At 35.7% G+C, this 16403-nt stretch overlaps 1 protein-coding gene across 1 annotated transcript in view; it reads right to left on the reverse strand.

Annotated features, from left to right (window-relative positions):
- AIR9 (Outer arm dynein light chain 1 protein) overlaps nucleotides 1–16403 on the reverse strand; it is a 131180-nt gene that overhangs the window by 82818 nt on the left and 31959 nt on the right. The window contains exons 5-11 of the mRNA XM_089808599.1: nucleotides 9145–9210; nucleotides 8768–8839; nucleotides 8579–8644; nucleotides 8359–8421; nucleotides 8195–8260; nucleotides 7781–7880; nucleotides 7371–7472 (exon numbers count right to left, since the gene is read on the reverse strand). Coding sequence (XP_089664725.1) covers nucleotides 7371–7472; nucleotides 7781–7880; nucleotides 8195–8260; nucleotides 8359–8421; nucleotides 8579–8644; nucleotides 8768–8839; nucleotides 9145–9210 — 535 coding nt within the window. The remainder of the gene's footprint in view (nucleotides 1–7370; nucleotides 7473–7780; nucleotides 7881–8194; nucleotides 8261–8358; nucleotides 8422–8578; nucleotides 8645–8767; nucleotides 8840–9144; nucleotides 9211–16403) is intronic.

The raw sequence follows: 16403 nt of genomic DNA on the forward strand, positions 1-16403 counted from the left end.
CCAGAGGACCACCGTATTCAGCTCCTTCCTGGCAGTGTTCCGCCCAACATCAGGCCCTACCGCTACCCATTTCATCAGAAGACCGAAATCGAGATACTTGTCCGTGACTTACTGAAGCAAGGTATTATTCGCCCTAGTACCAGTTCCTTTTCTTCTCCAGTTCTGCTTGTTCGCAAAAAAGATGGGTCATGGCGACTCTGCATTGATTTCCGAGCACTTAATCATCTCACTATAAAGGACAAGTTTCCCATTCCAGTTGTTGATGAACTTCTTGATGAACTTCATGGGGCTCATTTTTTCTCCAAGTTAGATCTTCGTTCTGGGTATCATCAAATTCGGGTTAATGAGGAGGATATACCTAAAACTGCCTTCCGCACACATGATGGTCACGATGAATTTTTAGTCATGCCCTTTGGCCTCACGAATGCTCCTTCAACATTTCAGGCAGTTATGAATAACATATTTCGACCATACCTCCGGAAATTCATTCTAGTCTTCTTTGATGATATCCTCATATATAGCAAAACTTGGGCTGAGCATCTCCATCATCTGGAGCTTGTCTTGCAACTTCTCTCTGATCATCAACTCTGTGCAAAACTATCTAAATGTGTGTTTGGCCAGGAGGAAGTGGAGTATCTCGGGCATATTGTTGCACACCATGGAGTGCGGGTGGATCCTACAAAAATAGATGCCATGAAAACTTGGCCGCATCCTAAAACTCTCAAGAGCCTTCGGGGTTTTTTGGGGTTGACTGGCTACTACCGCAAGTTTGTCAAAGATTACGGGAAAATTGCAGCACCATTGACAGCTCTGTTAAAAAAGGATGCCTTCTCCTGGACCCCTGTTGTTGAGACTGCATTTGAACAACTGAAACAGGCTATGTGCAGTACACCTGTTCTCGCGATGCCAGATTTTTCCAAACCCTTCACTATTGAGAGTGATGCTTGCGGCAATGGATTGGGTGCTGTTCTCCTGCAAGATGACCATCCTATTGCGTTCACTAGCAAAGCCCTCTCTGGTAAGAATCTAGCCCTCTCTACTTATGAAAAAGAAATGATGGCTATTTTGCATGCTGTACAGAAATGGCGGCCATACCTCTTAGGGAGTCATTTTTGCATCAGAACCGATCACCAAAGTTTGAAATACTTCCTGGAACAACGGGTATCCTCTCCTACACAACAGAAATGGGTCAGCAAACTCATGGGGTATGATTATGAGATCACCTACAAGAAGGGTAAGGAGAATATTGTGGCAGATGCTCTTTCTCGCACATTTGATAATCAAGCTTCCCTTTCCGCTATTTCTAAGCCCATTCCCAATTGGTTAGCGTCTGTTTAGCAGGGCTATGACAGTGACTCTTCTTTATCTCAAATCATTCACCAGCTAGCCAATAATCCTTCTGCTATACCACATTACTCTTGGGATGGTGCTTCTCTTCAATACAAGGGTCGGCTAGTGCTTCCTCAGAACCCAGCTCTACATCAGGCTATTTTTTATGAACTCCATGCTTCTCCTTCAGCAGGGCACTCAGGCTTCCTCAAAACTTATGAGTGAGCAAGGAGAAACTTCTTTTGGAAAGGAATGAAACAGACGATTCAACAGATGGTGGCTGAATGTGATACTTGCCAACGCCACAAGGGTGAAACGACCCTCCTTCCTGGCTTGCTCGAACCATTGCCCATCCCTACACGGATTTGGACTGATATTTCTATGGATTTCATTGAAGGGCTTCTAAATCCGGTGGCAAGACAGTGATCTTGGTTGTGGTTGATCGTCTCTCGAAATATAGTCATTTTTGTGCCCTCAGCCACCCCTATACTGCCTCCTCTGTTGCACAAATCTTCATGGACCAGATATTTCGTCTTCATGGACTCCCTTCTTCTATTGTCTCTGATCGTGATGCAACTTTTACCAGTCATTTTTGGACTGAACTGTTTCAGAAAACTGGCACCAAACTGAAGATGAGTTCGGGCTATCACCCACAAACTGATGGTCAAACGGAAATTGTCAATAAATGCTTGGAAACTTATCTTCGTTGCTTCACTTCCGAACAGCAACATCAGTGGGCCAAGTGGCTCCCTTTAGCTGAATGGTGGTACAATACCTCTTACCACACTGCCTCTAAAATGACTCCATATGAAGCAGTCTATGGTCAGGCACCTCCAGTGCTCCTTCCCTACACTCCCAACAGCTCACCAGTCCAGGCAGTTGACATAGTTCTCCGCAGCAGGGATCAGATTCTTCGTACCTTACAGGATAATCTTCACATGGCCCGTAATCGGATGAAACAGCAAGCAGATCAACACCGTTCTGAGCGCTCATTTCAAGTTGGGGATATGGTTTTTCTTCGTCTACAGCCATACAAACAATCCTCCCTAAAGCTGAAAGGGCGTCATAAGCTGGCCCCAAAATTTTATGGGCCTTATCAGGTTCTGCAGAAGATTGGTTCAGTTGCTTATAAACTGGAACTTCCTCCTTCTTCCCGCATTCATCCAGTTTTTCATGTTTCTTGTCTAAAGAAAGTTTTGGGTACCACTGTCAGAGCACAAACTACTCTCCCTGAAATGGATACGGAAGGATCCATTATCCTGGAGCCGGTGGCAATCATTGAGGATGCTACCTGGGAACCCCTTCTTCAGATTCAACAACAATTTCCACACCTTAAGCTTTGAGGACAAAGCTTTTTTCTAAGGGAGAGGGGATGTTAGGAACCTGTGTGTTCCTTCTGTTTATTTTGTTAGAGTAGAGTTGTTGGACGCATATGCTTTGTAAGTCGTCCCGTGAGTTTATTTTATTATCCCACATGCATAGGTAGTATTACTTTTCTAGATCGTACCCAGTATATAAGAATAGGTTGAGGCCCTTGATGGGCACGGACGAATTTATTGTATTGAGCTTGCTCAAAGGAGGTTACCCCCTCGAAGTGGCCTACGATCAGTAGATTTATTCTGAGTTCTGCTATCACTTTGTATTCTGTTATTTCGAGCATTCTCACGATATTGCTATAAGGAGGTTCTTCTCATAAACATACCTTACTCCATATTTAAATTAGATTAAACATTTAATGATTCATAATACATTTGATAATAAACATACTTAAGCCCCAATTCATTACTTCTGTCCTAAACATCAACCCTAAGGAGGGTGGGGATTTACTTGTCATAGGGCACTTGGACACTAATCTACAAGTGAGCTCTTTAAAGTCTTCAAGACCTTGTCCATATCCCATCTTGGGATTCACCTGCCTTGTGAGGATTCACTCCGCCTCTCACTACACAACACAATCCTATCCTCTTAAGGGGCAATAGTGAAAGATTAAAGGATGACTAGAAGTGCACTAACTACAAATGGTTTAGAAATAAATATGAATATATATGTACAGATATAACACAACTGATTTAAAATGTAATGCACAGCATGTATATCTATTAGACCTTATATTGGCCCTTTATTCCTGACAGTCTTCTGATATCTTACAAAATGGAATGATAAATTACTTCTTAAGAGTCACGTCTCGTGGCTATCAATGCCTCCCCTACTTTACTAATTGCACCATTTGTATTTGGCTTGTATCATTGCAATTCTTCCTTAATCATGCATGTTCCTTGCCTAAGAAAATTGCACCCATTTGTTTTATATTTTATTTTAACACATTATTCTTTGACCATCATTCCTATTTGAGAAAAAAAATCTGATTGCTGCCACTTAATTTATTGTTAATGGAAACTTCTTGCCTTGAGAATGGGTCACCAATAGTCAACTTGTCATGCTTGCCTGTCAATTATTTTGAAGAAGTAATGTCGTTTATTACACAAGCTTCTGCAGTAATAAATTATCGTTGCCTTTAATCAACTCAATATCTTTGACTGCTGCCACTATATCTTCTTTATCATATTAAGAAAAGATTTATGTATCTCAGGAGTTAACTGTGCATATGTAAATACTAGTGGGAAAGAATTATCTAAATGCATTCTGCCATACGGAATTTGATTTTATTTTCAATATGAATACTATCAAACGCATGTCGTATCTCTTAAATTCTGAAGCTGTAAATGATGTTTGATGATTTTACCCAATTACTCCTTCCATAGCATTGTTGCATGACTTATGTACAATAATAATATTGAACACCTGCCAAAAGTATGTTCATCTTCTTGTAATATGTCTGAAGTCCAACATTCGATAGACTTTCACTACCTTTTGTTGCCAGAATAATAACAATAAACATTGTTGATACTTCGCCAAACATTCAATGAAAAAACCTAGGCCTATTTCTATTCACTTATAGTGAAAAACCCAACAAAGGTAATGATGCCACAATTTAATTCAAATGCTTGTCAAAGGTCCACACATTGCGCCAAATTAAATTTAAAAGCAAAACAATATATATATACTTTTTGCGGTTGTCACCTAGTTTCTTAATCAAGTAATCGGAAGTAGAAGCCAAATGATTATTTGATTCATCATTGCAATTTTGTCTCCCAAATACTTCACAAAATTGATGTGAAAAGGATGGGATATCACAATTAGAATTTCACACAAGGGACATGACAATTTGAAAAGTAACTAACTCCAACAAGTTCCCAATTTGCTAAAGTTCACTAAGTGTGATTTCCCATCAGCCAACAATATGACTCCTTTGGGAATAAGAGCAAGATCAGTTTCCATCAATTTTTACTTGGTAAGGAAAAATTTAACAAGAAAATAAGATAAGAAACAAACTTATATTATTAAAAATTTTACAACATACTACTATGGCATCTCATTTTACCTCAACATCACGGTGAACAAGACATTGGTTGATCAATCTTTGAATACTAGTCCTTTTGTTATCTAGTGTTGGTCAATGAATCGAGCAGAGACTAAGATAAGTTAATATGAGTTCCTATGGGCCTACTACAAAGGAAACGATCATGTCCATATATGTTGAGTTCGCAGACGGATTGTAGGCTCACTCCCAAAACAAATGTACTGACTCTATAAAATGCAATGAATGGGAATTTTACATTGTGGGGGGATAATGATAATCAATGTTCCATTCCCACTTGAACCATCTTTAAGAGGAAAGATATTTTATTCTCAAATAATCTAAGAAGGCAACTTCTAATTTAATGTCTATGAACCTTCATGTGCAGATAAGTATTTCTTATCCTTGAGTGTTACATTTATCTACCCATTGTAGTCTCTCTCTTATTTGTAATTCTATACATACTATAAGAGTTATTTGCCTTGATCTTTTCCTTTCTGTCCGAGGATGTTCTTGCAGGAAAAGAAGGTTAGGAGTTTACCCATGCTACCGAATATTGTGTAGACTCAATCTTATGACAGTAGCTCCAAGGAAGTTGTGATCTAGAGGGCGTATGACAATTCATTAGAGACCACCTTGGCTCGAAGGCCTTATGCTATTAGGATACTTGTTGAACTAGGTATGCATGACACAACTTGTTGTCAAGAGGTCAAAACGTTGATATCAAATTCAGAGGAAGTCTGCCATCCCATCAAAAGCAGCCTTGGATGGAAAAATATTATTAAGAGTGAGAAGTTTGAGGTGAAAACCCTTGTTCCACCCTCTAGGAGCAATTATGGTGGATCCACCTTCTGACTTGGTTCATGGTGGATATCATGTCAGTTACTACACGATTCTGTTGGAAAACATCATGAGGTGAGGATCTTTCATCAATGTTTGTGTTGTGAGGTCGCTATTGTAAGGTGGCAATCTTAACAATGGCTTGATCTATTGTCACAAAAGACTACACTAAGTTGTTGTCCCGAAATGTGTTGGAGATCATGATACTACATTGAATTGTTATGCTTGAGATTTTGATCTATTATCATGATAAAATACATTAAGCTGTTGTCCCGAAATATGCCAAAGACCATGATAATAAATGTATCATGATATACTACATTAAATTCATGTCCCAAAATGCGTCAGAGATCATGATACTTGTGTTAATGAAGTATATATTGTCTCTAAGATCAAGATTGTAATGTAATAGACTACATTCAATTGCTGTCCCGAAGTGTACTCGAGATCGGATAACACATATCCTTTCTAGTATATTACTTTTAGTTGCTGAGATTATGATTGTTATCTGATAGACTACATTCAATTGCTGTCCTAGAGTGTGGCGGAGATCAGATAACACATATGCTTTCTAGGATATTACATATTCTTTTGGTAGGCATCATGAACATGATGCCAATGCACATACCAAAAGAATACAAGCATGATAAATATCATATGATTGATATTTCTTGTTAAATCATACTTCACATGATATCAAAAGATAACATCTAACTTGATGGATATATGTCGATATCCTTAAATATGTCATTCCAAGAATATCATATTGAGATGATATCTCTCTATACATTTGAGAGCATAATGTAATCTATAAAAATTCTCTCTAACTAAAAGGAAGTGTTAATGTTGTAGCTTTGGTCAGATTGAATTGACCTAGAGATTATCCTTCTATGTTTATAGGTTAATCATCAATCATCAATTAGACAAACCCTCATGTATCTAATTATATATATATATATATATATATATATATATATACAGAGAGAGAGAGAGAGAGAGAGAGAGAGAGAGAGAGATGTTATATATTAATATTTAAATATTGTCTAATTAATGATTAATTTATTACCATAGAGACATGTCTCTTCTACGGATATTTAAATAACATTCAAATCTGCATTTGGAGCACACAAATAATCAGGAGTGGTATAACATTTGCAGAAATCGATCCTATAAAATTAACATTAATATTTAGTTTCATGTTTTGGGACATGCATAGGAATCCCCATCCTTGAGGAGGGCATCTACTGTCATTCCCATACTCAATACAGCAGGTGCCCTAATGTAAAAGAAGTGTGCAGAATACATTGCTATGTCCGAAGACACCTTTCCAGGGAGCAGTGAACTATTTTGGTACATGACTAGCTTAAGAACTAATTCCTGACAACAATCCAACATGTAATTGTAAGAAATCATCGAGCTTAACAGATACTGTTGCTGTCGGTTGATCTAGATCACTTGACTAAATTTTCAGAAACATGCTTCTGGAGATTTTCCATTCAATTCAGTGCACTACTAAGAATAGAATGCGCATACTAAAGCCTTGTGTAGTTGTAATCATGAGAATGAACACATTATTTGCTTCCACCATGTGAAAGAAATATAAAATGGAACAAGATAAGTTGGACCATACAGTTTGAAATTCAAAAGATACAAATAAATACATACAACAATACCACCACACTAACATGTAGAAAGAAACCGGATACAAAAATGATGAATTTATAATTAATACAGTTTGTTTACACTCAGATGTAAAATGTTGAGGGATGAAACAAGTGCTCACCAGCAGCCTCATCAGGACCACAGAAGTCCCAGCCGTCTCTGATGCATAAAGCAGTGTGAGGAGGGTAGAGCTTTGCAAGCTTTTGCTCATCAACAGAGAGGTCTACAGGAAATTCTTACATTAGAATTAATCTAGGACACTAGATATATCAAGTGTACAAACCCAGAAACAATAATTGGCAAATAGATACTTCTAACATAAAAGATTAATTGGCACATAGATACGTCTAGCATAAATGATTAATTGGCAAATAGATACTTCTAGCATAACAATAATTGGCAAATAGATTCCATAAAAGACCAAAAAAAGCAAGAAACTAGTACTCTGCTTCTTGTGGGAATCCTTAGCATTTCTAGCCCGCAGATTTTTTTGCAGCGAGTATGCATAGAATTTACATATCTACACAATACCTCTGTCATTAAACTTCTTGAGAGTTGGTCCAACCAGCAATATGGCAGCTGCTTCCAGGTGAGGCATTTCTAAAATAGGATTTTCCTCCAAACGCAGGTGCTACAGTAATAAAATGATGTATAAAACTTACATGTTCATAACACTTGTTGATACTAAAAAAACTGAAGATAAACTAAATTACACAAACACTGCTAAGAAACACAATCAAAAATTTACTCCGTGTTAATAACACTTATTGATACTTAAAAGAAAAAAGGATAGACTGAACAATAGAAACAATGCTAAGAATCATGTCTTCGAAAAGAACTAGCAGCTAAGATTAGATTTCAGGTATTGGAGAATGTAACCAAGGAAAGGAAAAAAGAAAAATTATGTTGAAATTAGGCTTTAGCAAAAGAGGTAAAGCAACCTACCTCAAGAACAGGTAAATATGGAAAGCCCTTCAGAGTTGATATTTTATTTTTGCTTGCTGCCAAAACCTTTGATGACAAAAACAAATTAAGATTCAAGCAAAAATGCAATCTCCATGTTAAAACTAAACCTTGTTTCAAATTGGTGGCAATTTTAGATTACACACCTGAAGCCTAGGCTGTTTTGCCATTGCAAGTGATTTCAACTTATTTTGTGCAACTGAAAGAAACTAACAGATCAAATCGAGAAATAAGATGGATTGCGATATTTTACACAAAATGGTAACTTTGAAAAAGGGTTACAAATCAAGCCTAGAAAGTCTTTTAAAGAAAGAAAATAGTTTGCATGCATGCAAACACATGAAAAATACATTAAAATGTAAATACCTCTAAATTTGGAAGTTCTGGAAGCCCAGTGAGTGAAGTAATCTGATTGCCTGCTAAATATAATTGCTGCTACAAATAAATATATAAAAGCAAGTTAAATTTCAATTTCAATCTCACCTATTAAATTTCGAGTTAAATTTGCTGGCACAAGAATGTCAACAGGCTATGAGAACTGTAGAGCTGACAAACCTGGAGACCTTTGCAATTTCCAAGAGGCTCAAATCCAGGTCCCTTAAATTCATTAAAGCTCAGATCCAAAACCTGGGAGTGAAGGTAATATAGAAGAATGAGTATACCCCTATAACAGAATATCTGTAGGAATGGATATGCCATACCAGTCCCAACAAGAGTCACCAAAACTTAGCATGCCACTATATGACTAGTGCCTAGCTACTTTAGTGCATTGCAATGCCATTGCAATGCCTTTGTAAAAGCATTCCTCTTAAATGCATAAAGAAGGCAGCAATCTATCTATAGAATTTTAGAAAGGAATAGTCTAATCCCAGTTGATTCTTCTGTAAAGATTCAACAATGCAAGCATGATTTGTTCCTTTATTGTGACTCACCTTCACCTTCTTGAGAATCTCAATGCCGGTCAATGTTGACAACTTATTATCCCTCAGATAAACAAACTGAACAATTGCATAAAACAAGACTTTAGCTCATGCAGCTTCACAGTCAAACTAAAAACTTAAACCAAACTAGAAAGAAAAACTGCAATTATTATAGAAATATTCATATCTCATTAATCGGTCAGAGTAAATGTATTCTGTTAGTCCATGGGATTAAAAAAGATAATCATTTATTCATATATTTTTCAGACCCTTCATGAAGTACACTTGAATAATGCCTTTGGCTTTATTTATGGAATCTAACAACAACTATATCCTACAACCATTAATTAGATATATCTTATGAAAAGAAATTATGACATTTTGTTTAATATTAATGCTGATAAGGATTGCTAGGTAGTGGGCTCATTCCACCTTTCATATTTTATGTAATTTGGCTCTTCAAGGATTTTGTTCTAATGAGGCAACTTGCAAGTACATCAGAGATTGATTTGCTTTGTTGGTCAATGGAGCCCAGCCTTGCAGATCCACTGATTTGAGGTTTTGTGAATGTACATTTTAAATTTATGCTAATATTGATTGTCAGGTAGTGGTTTTGTTATATTTTATGTAACTAGGCTCTTCTGGGATGTGGATATAATGGGTCAACTTGAACGCAGTCCACAAGAGTTTGCTGTCATGTCCCCACTCTAGCTCAGTCTAACAGAGACATGTGAGTCAGCTTATTATGGAGCCTTGTAGGCTGACAGGGTTGGATAGAGACCCAGTATGGTTATTCAGTGTTGGGGACTTGGTTTTCTGGTGGGTATTGATCAGTTGGGTGACGTTCCTTGTTTTTAGGAGGCAGTTCCTACATTTATGGGGTTCATTCCTACTTTTTAGGAGGTATGATCATGCCCAGGGCTGGGTTTCCATGAGATGACCCTTTGGGTTCAGTTTCAGAAGGATAGGGCTTGTTTCCTAAATTTTAGGAGCATCCCTAGATTTTAGGGATGAGACTGCCAGTGGATCCTTGATTTCCGACTTCAATCACAGACAGGTGACAGGATGATTTTATGGTTTGTGATGTCAGTTGGGCAATTTGTGGCTATTTGGGTTATATTTTTAATATTTCCTAAGTTAGCGTTTAATATTTAAATAAGGCTAAGTTAATAGCCATTTTGGAGTAATAAGGGAATTTTGGCCTCATCTGGATGTGTATCCCATGTTATGATAGCTCGTTGGAAAGGTCTTGAAATTCTCTAAATCTTCCTCTTTGGTCTCAGGGCAATTCGGTGAGCGGATTTATTACTATGGTGGAAAAGGTCATTTTCTAGTGACATGGTCACTTTAAAATAAAATTTAATTCATTTTTATAGCCAACGCCAATTGGGGGTCACTTTAGGGTTCGAATTGCTTTGCAAGGGGTTATAAGGAGATGGGCGCCATTTCTCATCATTATACATATTTTTCAAACACTTCTTTTCAGATTTGCTCTGCTTGAGCGATTTGCATTCTGGGACGCAAACCCCAGGGTAATTGCTGGCTGGGACGTAACCCTCAACAGCATTGGGTATTTACTGGCTGGGACGTAACCCTCAGCAGTATTTGGTCTTGGAATTTTCAATGGTATCAGCTGTTATCAGGGAAGGAGGACACCATTTCAGCTTGGGTCTGCAGTATTGTTTAGCTGGGTACGATTATTGGTACATGGGAAAGTGAGCCTTGCAGCAGTAGCCGTCATTTGCAGCACTTTGAAATATAGAGAGTCGAATAATCAGCAGCAGGCGTTTGCATGTTCACAGTCCTTTCCATCAGCCAGTTTGGCGTCATTGTTAGGGAAAATGTACTGGATCCTTTATTTGGCTCTATAATTCAGAGATCTACCTGGTACGATTTGTATCAATTCTGATTTTGCTGCATATTGTTATTTATTTTCAAACTCTTTTCATATCATTTGCTCCTTCTCGTTTCTATGTTGAATAATCATCAAAAACGCAAAAACAAACAAACTCTTCTGCATTTCCGTCTAGTTCTGCAAGAAAACTTTAATAAACAGGAAAAAGAAAATTAAAAAGAAAAAATATAATAAAGCTACAGCAGATTAGCGGCAGAGATCCATCAGTGATCTTTCATTTGCTCAGTCTTGTCTTTTGTTGGTCAGTGGAGCCCAACCTTGTAGATCTACTAATTTCAGGTTTAGGGAGTGTAACTTTATGTAAGAAAGCTAGTTAGTATTACACACAAAAAGTGATAGAGCTCAAGTGGATAAAATGTTATAAATGGACTTTTAGAGTGTAATGAAGAATTTTTTGAAAAGAACCTCCTCTTCCATGTATGATGACAGTATTTGGCCAAGTCAGAAGCCAAAGTTTTATTTTGATTTTTTGGCAGCTATGGATTGAGTTTTATTTCAACCAAATACATAATTGTTTCTACCAAAGCTTCGGATTGAATTTTCTAAAAATTTCAAATTTTCAGTAGCTTTGCAACTCTAGAAATTTCAGTTTTGTCAAAATCAACTCATAGCACTAGCAGCTTACTTCCAGCAGTGAGCAGTTAGGATCATAACAGACGTATCATACCTTCTCCGCTCTCATGGGAGAAGCTCCAACAATATCAGAGTTTTTCATAGAATTAGCATATTTTTCAACTATCAATGCTATCCACAACAATGGGGAACAGACAATGAAAAGTTTTGGATAATAGAAATAATTGAGAATATCAATGATGTTGTTTTCTAAGATCGCTGCAAATGTACTAACAATTGCCATTGTATTGATTGTTTTCCAAATGCAATTTGAAGGCTTATTAAATATAAGACTCAAGAGGAAGAGACACACTAGTTAAACATATTATTTATATTAGTAATATAAATAACCATATATATAATATTTTATTATATAATATGTATAACAACACATATATATATATATATATATATATATATATATATATATATATATATATATATATATATATATATTACATACTATAATATATATACGTATTATATACAATCATATATATATATATATATTATTAACATGAATAAGTATATATAGGAAATGATGATTACCAATAATAATAATGAATATTATATCAAATCAATTCGATTGAAGCTGCAACTTTAACACTCCCTCTTAGTTAAGAAGGATTTGTAGAACACATTATGCTCTCAAGTATATGAAGAGATATCATCTCAGTATGATATTCAATTCCCTATGAGGCTAAATTTCACACCTTTCATAACACACAATTGAAACAATTTTTCATAACTTTAATATAGCTTAAACACCACCTTAAGTGTGGTCTATAATAGTAACTGTCATGGTGTCCGGCAAGATCCAACCCAAAGAACCATAACAAGTTAATTATCATGGTGTCTAGCAAAATCTAGCCCAAATAACCATGATGAGTTGGTTATCATGGTGTCCAGCAAAATCCAGCCCAAAGAACCATGATAATAGATCTACCATTTATAAGATCGCCACTTTACAATGGTTAATTTCTATTTGTTTGTTATTATGACTTCCAGCACTCTGAGACAATAACTTAATGAAGTCTATCATGATAACAGATCTACCATTTATAAGATCGTCACCTTACAATGGTTACCTTCTATTTATATATGTCAATGAAAGATCGTCACCTTTCATTACATATCATATGTGAAATAGTAACCACCACAAACCAAGTCAAAGGGTGGTGCAAAGGCTTTCACCTCAATTCTCTCTCACAAAGAAGAATGTATTACAAAGAATTTCACTTAGAACTTCTCCTCGTAGAGAAGATATCATTCATAAAGGATTGCACCTCAAAAATTCTCCCTCTGAACAATGATCCTGGGAAGTCAAGTCCAATAGTTACTCCCTTAGAGGCTCTCTTCCCCCAAGGATTCTTGTTAGACTCACTCTGAATCTGATGTCAATTTTCTGATTTTCTGGTGATAAGTCATCACTTCCTCATGATATACATAGAAGTAGGCCCATCAAAATCATGTAGTCACACATGTATTTCTAGACTCTCTTTGAGTATCAATCTTCTAAGCTTCTGCGTTGCCTTAGAAGAAATGTCATACTCCCTCTTAATGTAGAAGGATCTCATAATCTCCATCATCAAAGATGTTTGCTTCAAGAGCCTCACTTTATCCATCTTGACCATCAAGGTTTTATGGAGCTACTATCATTAGATTGAGTCTGCACAATATTTGGTGGCATATGTAAAGTACCAACCTTCTTTTCCTATAAGAATATCCTCAAACATAAAGGAAAAAATCAAGGCAAAAAACCCTTATAGTATGTATAAAATTACAAATAAAAGAGAGGCTACAAAGAGTAGATAAATGTAAAAGATAAGAATACTTATCTATACATGAAGATTCAAAAATTGTCTTCTTAGATTATTTGAGAATGGAACATCTCCCCTCTAAATAAGGTTCAAGTGGGAATGGAACATTGACTATTATTCCCCCCACAATGTAAAATTCTCACTTATTCTATATTGTTGAACAATTTTGCATCAAATCAAATATGGATTCCTTTTGACACCATCTCTCATGTTGATTTCCCCAAATCTAAGATCTACCCTTTCTACAAGTAAAGAGCTGATCCAAATATTGGATCTAAATCAACCCATATCCGTGCTCTCATGTTATGTGTGACCCAAAGATTTCTTCCCATCCGAGACACCCTTCAATTGTCGGGTTGTCTATTCGAGATGATTTTAGACAATGCTTGATCCACTTATCCAATGTGATTTGTGTTGCCCTTGCTATTCAAAATGAGCTCAAGACCTTGATGAGCTAGCTAGATAGTGAAAACATTGAATATTATTATTCCCCCTACAATGTATAATTTCCACTCATTTCATTTATGGATTCCGAAAAATTTTAACAATTTACTTTAGGAGTAAGCTTGTAATCTATTTGTGATCTCAATGTATATGCACCCTACTGACAAAACATTGTTCAACTGAATCACATATATACTATCTTAGCTACCACTGTGATGACCCCTTTCCTTAGTAAGTTTTCTCTCAAAAAAGGTGGTGGTTAAAATATATATCTTATTTTGATAGTAAATGTACATTTTTATTCATTGAATTTACATTCCCATTTCATACTTCCTTCCTTAGCACTAAAATTATGCTATCAACACTAGAGAATCCATCTCAACATTGTTTACTCTCTATCAATCAATAAGACGGAGATAACTGAAGGTTAATTGAAAAACATCCTCAGTCTACTCCCTCTCTTTCAAGGTTGCCTCTAATGAAATGTCATGGCTCCCCCTAAATCTCAATCTCGCTCTTCCTACAATAACATTCTCGAAAGAAAAGATCAAGGAACATAGCTCTTATAATATAATTTTGAGAAAAGAATTTCACATTTATAAAATGAGAATTCATAAAGCTCTAATATTATATAAATATATATTTAAATAATCACAATATCCAATATAAATTATATTATCTGATTCTCTCATATATTTATTTAATATTACACTGTATTAGAATATAACAAGACCTTTGCATTTATATTCATAGTCTTAATATTAAAATCACATTAAAGTACCTTAATAGGTGGGTCCCTCACATACCTGTGACTTGTACTTACCTCTTTCAAGTATCTTTCAATAGCATCTGTCTCACCTCCTTACATGGGATTACCACCCGAGTCTTTCCCTTTGTGGATGCCCTTAGGTAAATTCAAACTCATCAATGTCTAATCACTACCTTTAGACATACTGCAAGTTGTATCTACGGAGCGACTAACATGTCTTTCCTAATCACCTCTTCTTATGCAATCCCTTTAGTTTCAAGTTTTATCCTCCTTATTTGGTGCTTTTGCATGAGCTTTAACTATCTTGTGAAAATTATATATTCTTCTTATATAAAGCATGATGCGTATGGATTTTATGTTATTACCTTTTCTTGTTGACGTGGGATCTTTGATTCTATTTGATGACGTTTGTGTAGGTCCTTTTTAATGTGACACATGAACTAGGCACGGAATGATATTGATTTACGAGATGGAGGTTTTGTATGAAGTAAATTTTAATTCTCATTCTTCCTTTTAGGGTTCGGCAACTTAACTCCTTCCCTTATTTTAATGTCGTCCTCTCCAATCAGATCGTACGTCTTCTTAAATGGTGATTGACTCTGGTTCATTCTGTCTGTAAATGATGGCATTCAAACTTATTTATGTTTAAATGCCCTTTAATATTTTATACTGCCCATCCATTGGTTGTCTTCCCTTGATTACGAATGGGTTGATGGTTTGCCTTTTCCAGTCTATTCCATTATAAACGATTTGAATCCTTTCATGATAACATAAAAGGAACAATAATATTTAAGTTAAATCTACTTTGGTTCCACATCAGCAGTCGAACAGTGAAAGCATTTGCACGCACTACGTATTTTATGTTCCCCACCGTGTATGCAAACGTGGAAATAACCCTATCATTTTACTCCTCGACTTCACCAATGGGTACAGATCATCTTTGGTATTCGTTGCTAATTAGTCCCTTCTTACAATTCTGTTAGATTAGCAATGGGTCCGCCTTGTTTGGACTTTTCTTCTTTGTGATGTCTAATGTCTCTTGATATTTGATGTTTATCCTCACTGCGTATTGACTACAAAATTTTCCCAATATATCTACATCCCTATAACCAGATATCACAAGTATCATAGATCTGTAGTCTCTCCTAAGTAGAGCACCAATCTAGCAATATAATTTCCTCATCATGTATGCAACATTAGTTTTGCTAGGTGTTGTCTGCACACGAATCTCTGCAATTACTTCTATCGTGAATTTTCACCATTGTTATTCAATGATTGATATTACTGTCGTCTAAGATCCATTTCATTAATCACTTTCTTACATTCGCAATCTTGCTCTGATACCATGTTTTCTAAGATCACTGCACTTGTACTAACAATTGCCATTGTATTGATTGTTTTCCGAATGCAATTTGAAGGCTTATTAAGAGACATGTCTCTACGGTTAATCAATACTAGTTAAAGATATTATTTATATTAGTAATGTAAATAACCATATATATAATATATTATTATATTATATATATATATATATATATATATATATATATATATATATATATATATATATAATATATATATATATATATATATATATATATATATATATATATATATTATTATTAACATGGATAAGTATATATATGAAATGGTGATTAACAATAATAATAATGAATATCAGATCGAATCAATCCGACTGAAGCTACAACTT

Source organism: Cupressus sempervirens, chromosome 11 (genome assembly GCF_028749045.1).
Source record: "Cupressus sempervirens isolate cs-2001-9-10 chromosome 11, ASM2874904v1, whole genome shotgun sequence".
Lineage (NCBI taxonomy): Eukaryota > Viridiplantae > Streptophyta > Pinopsida > Cupressales > Cupressaceae > Cupressus > Cupressus sempervirens.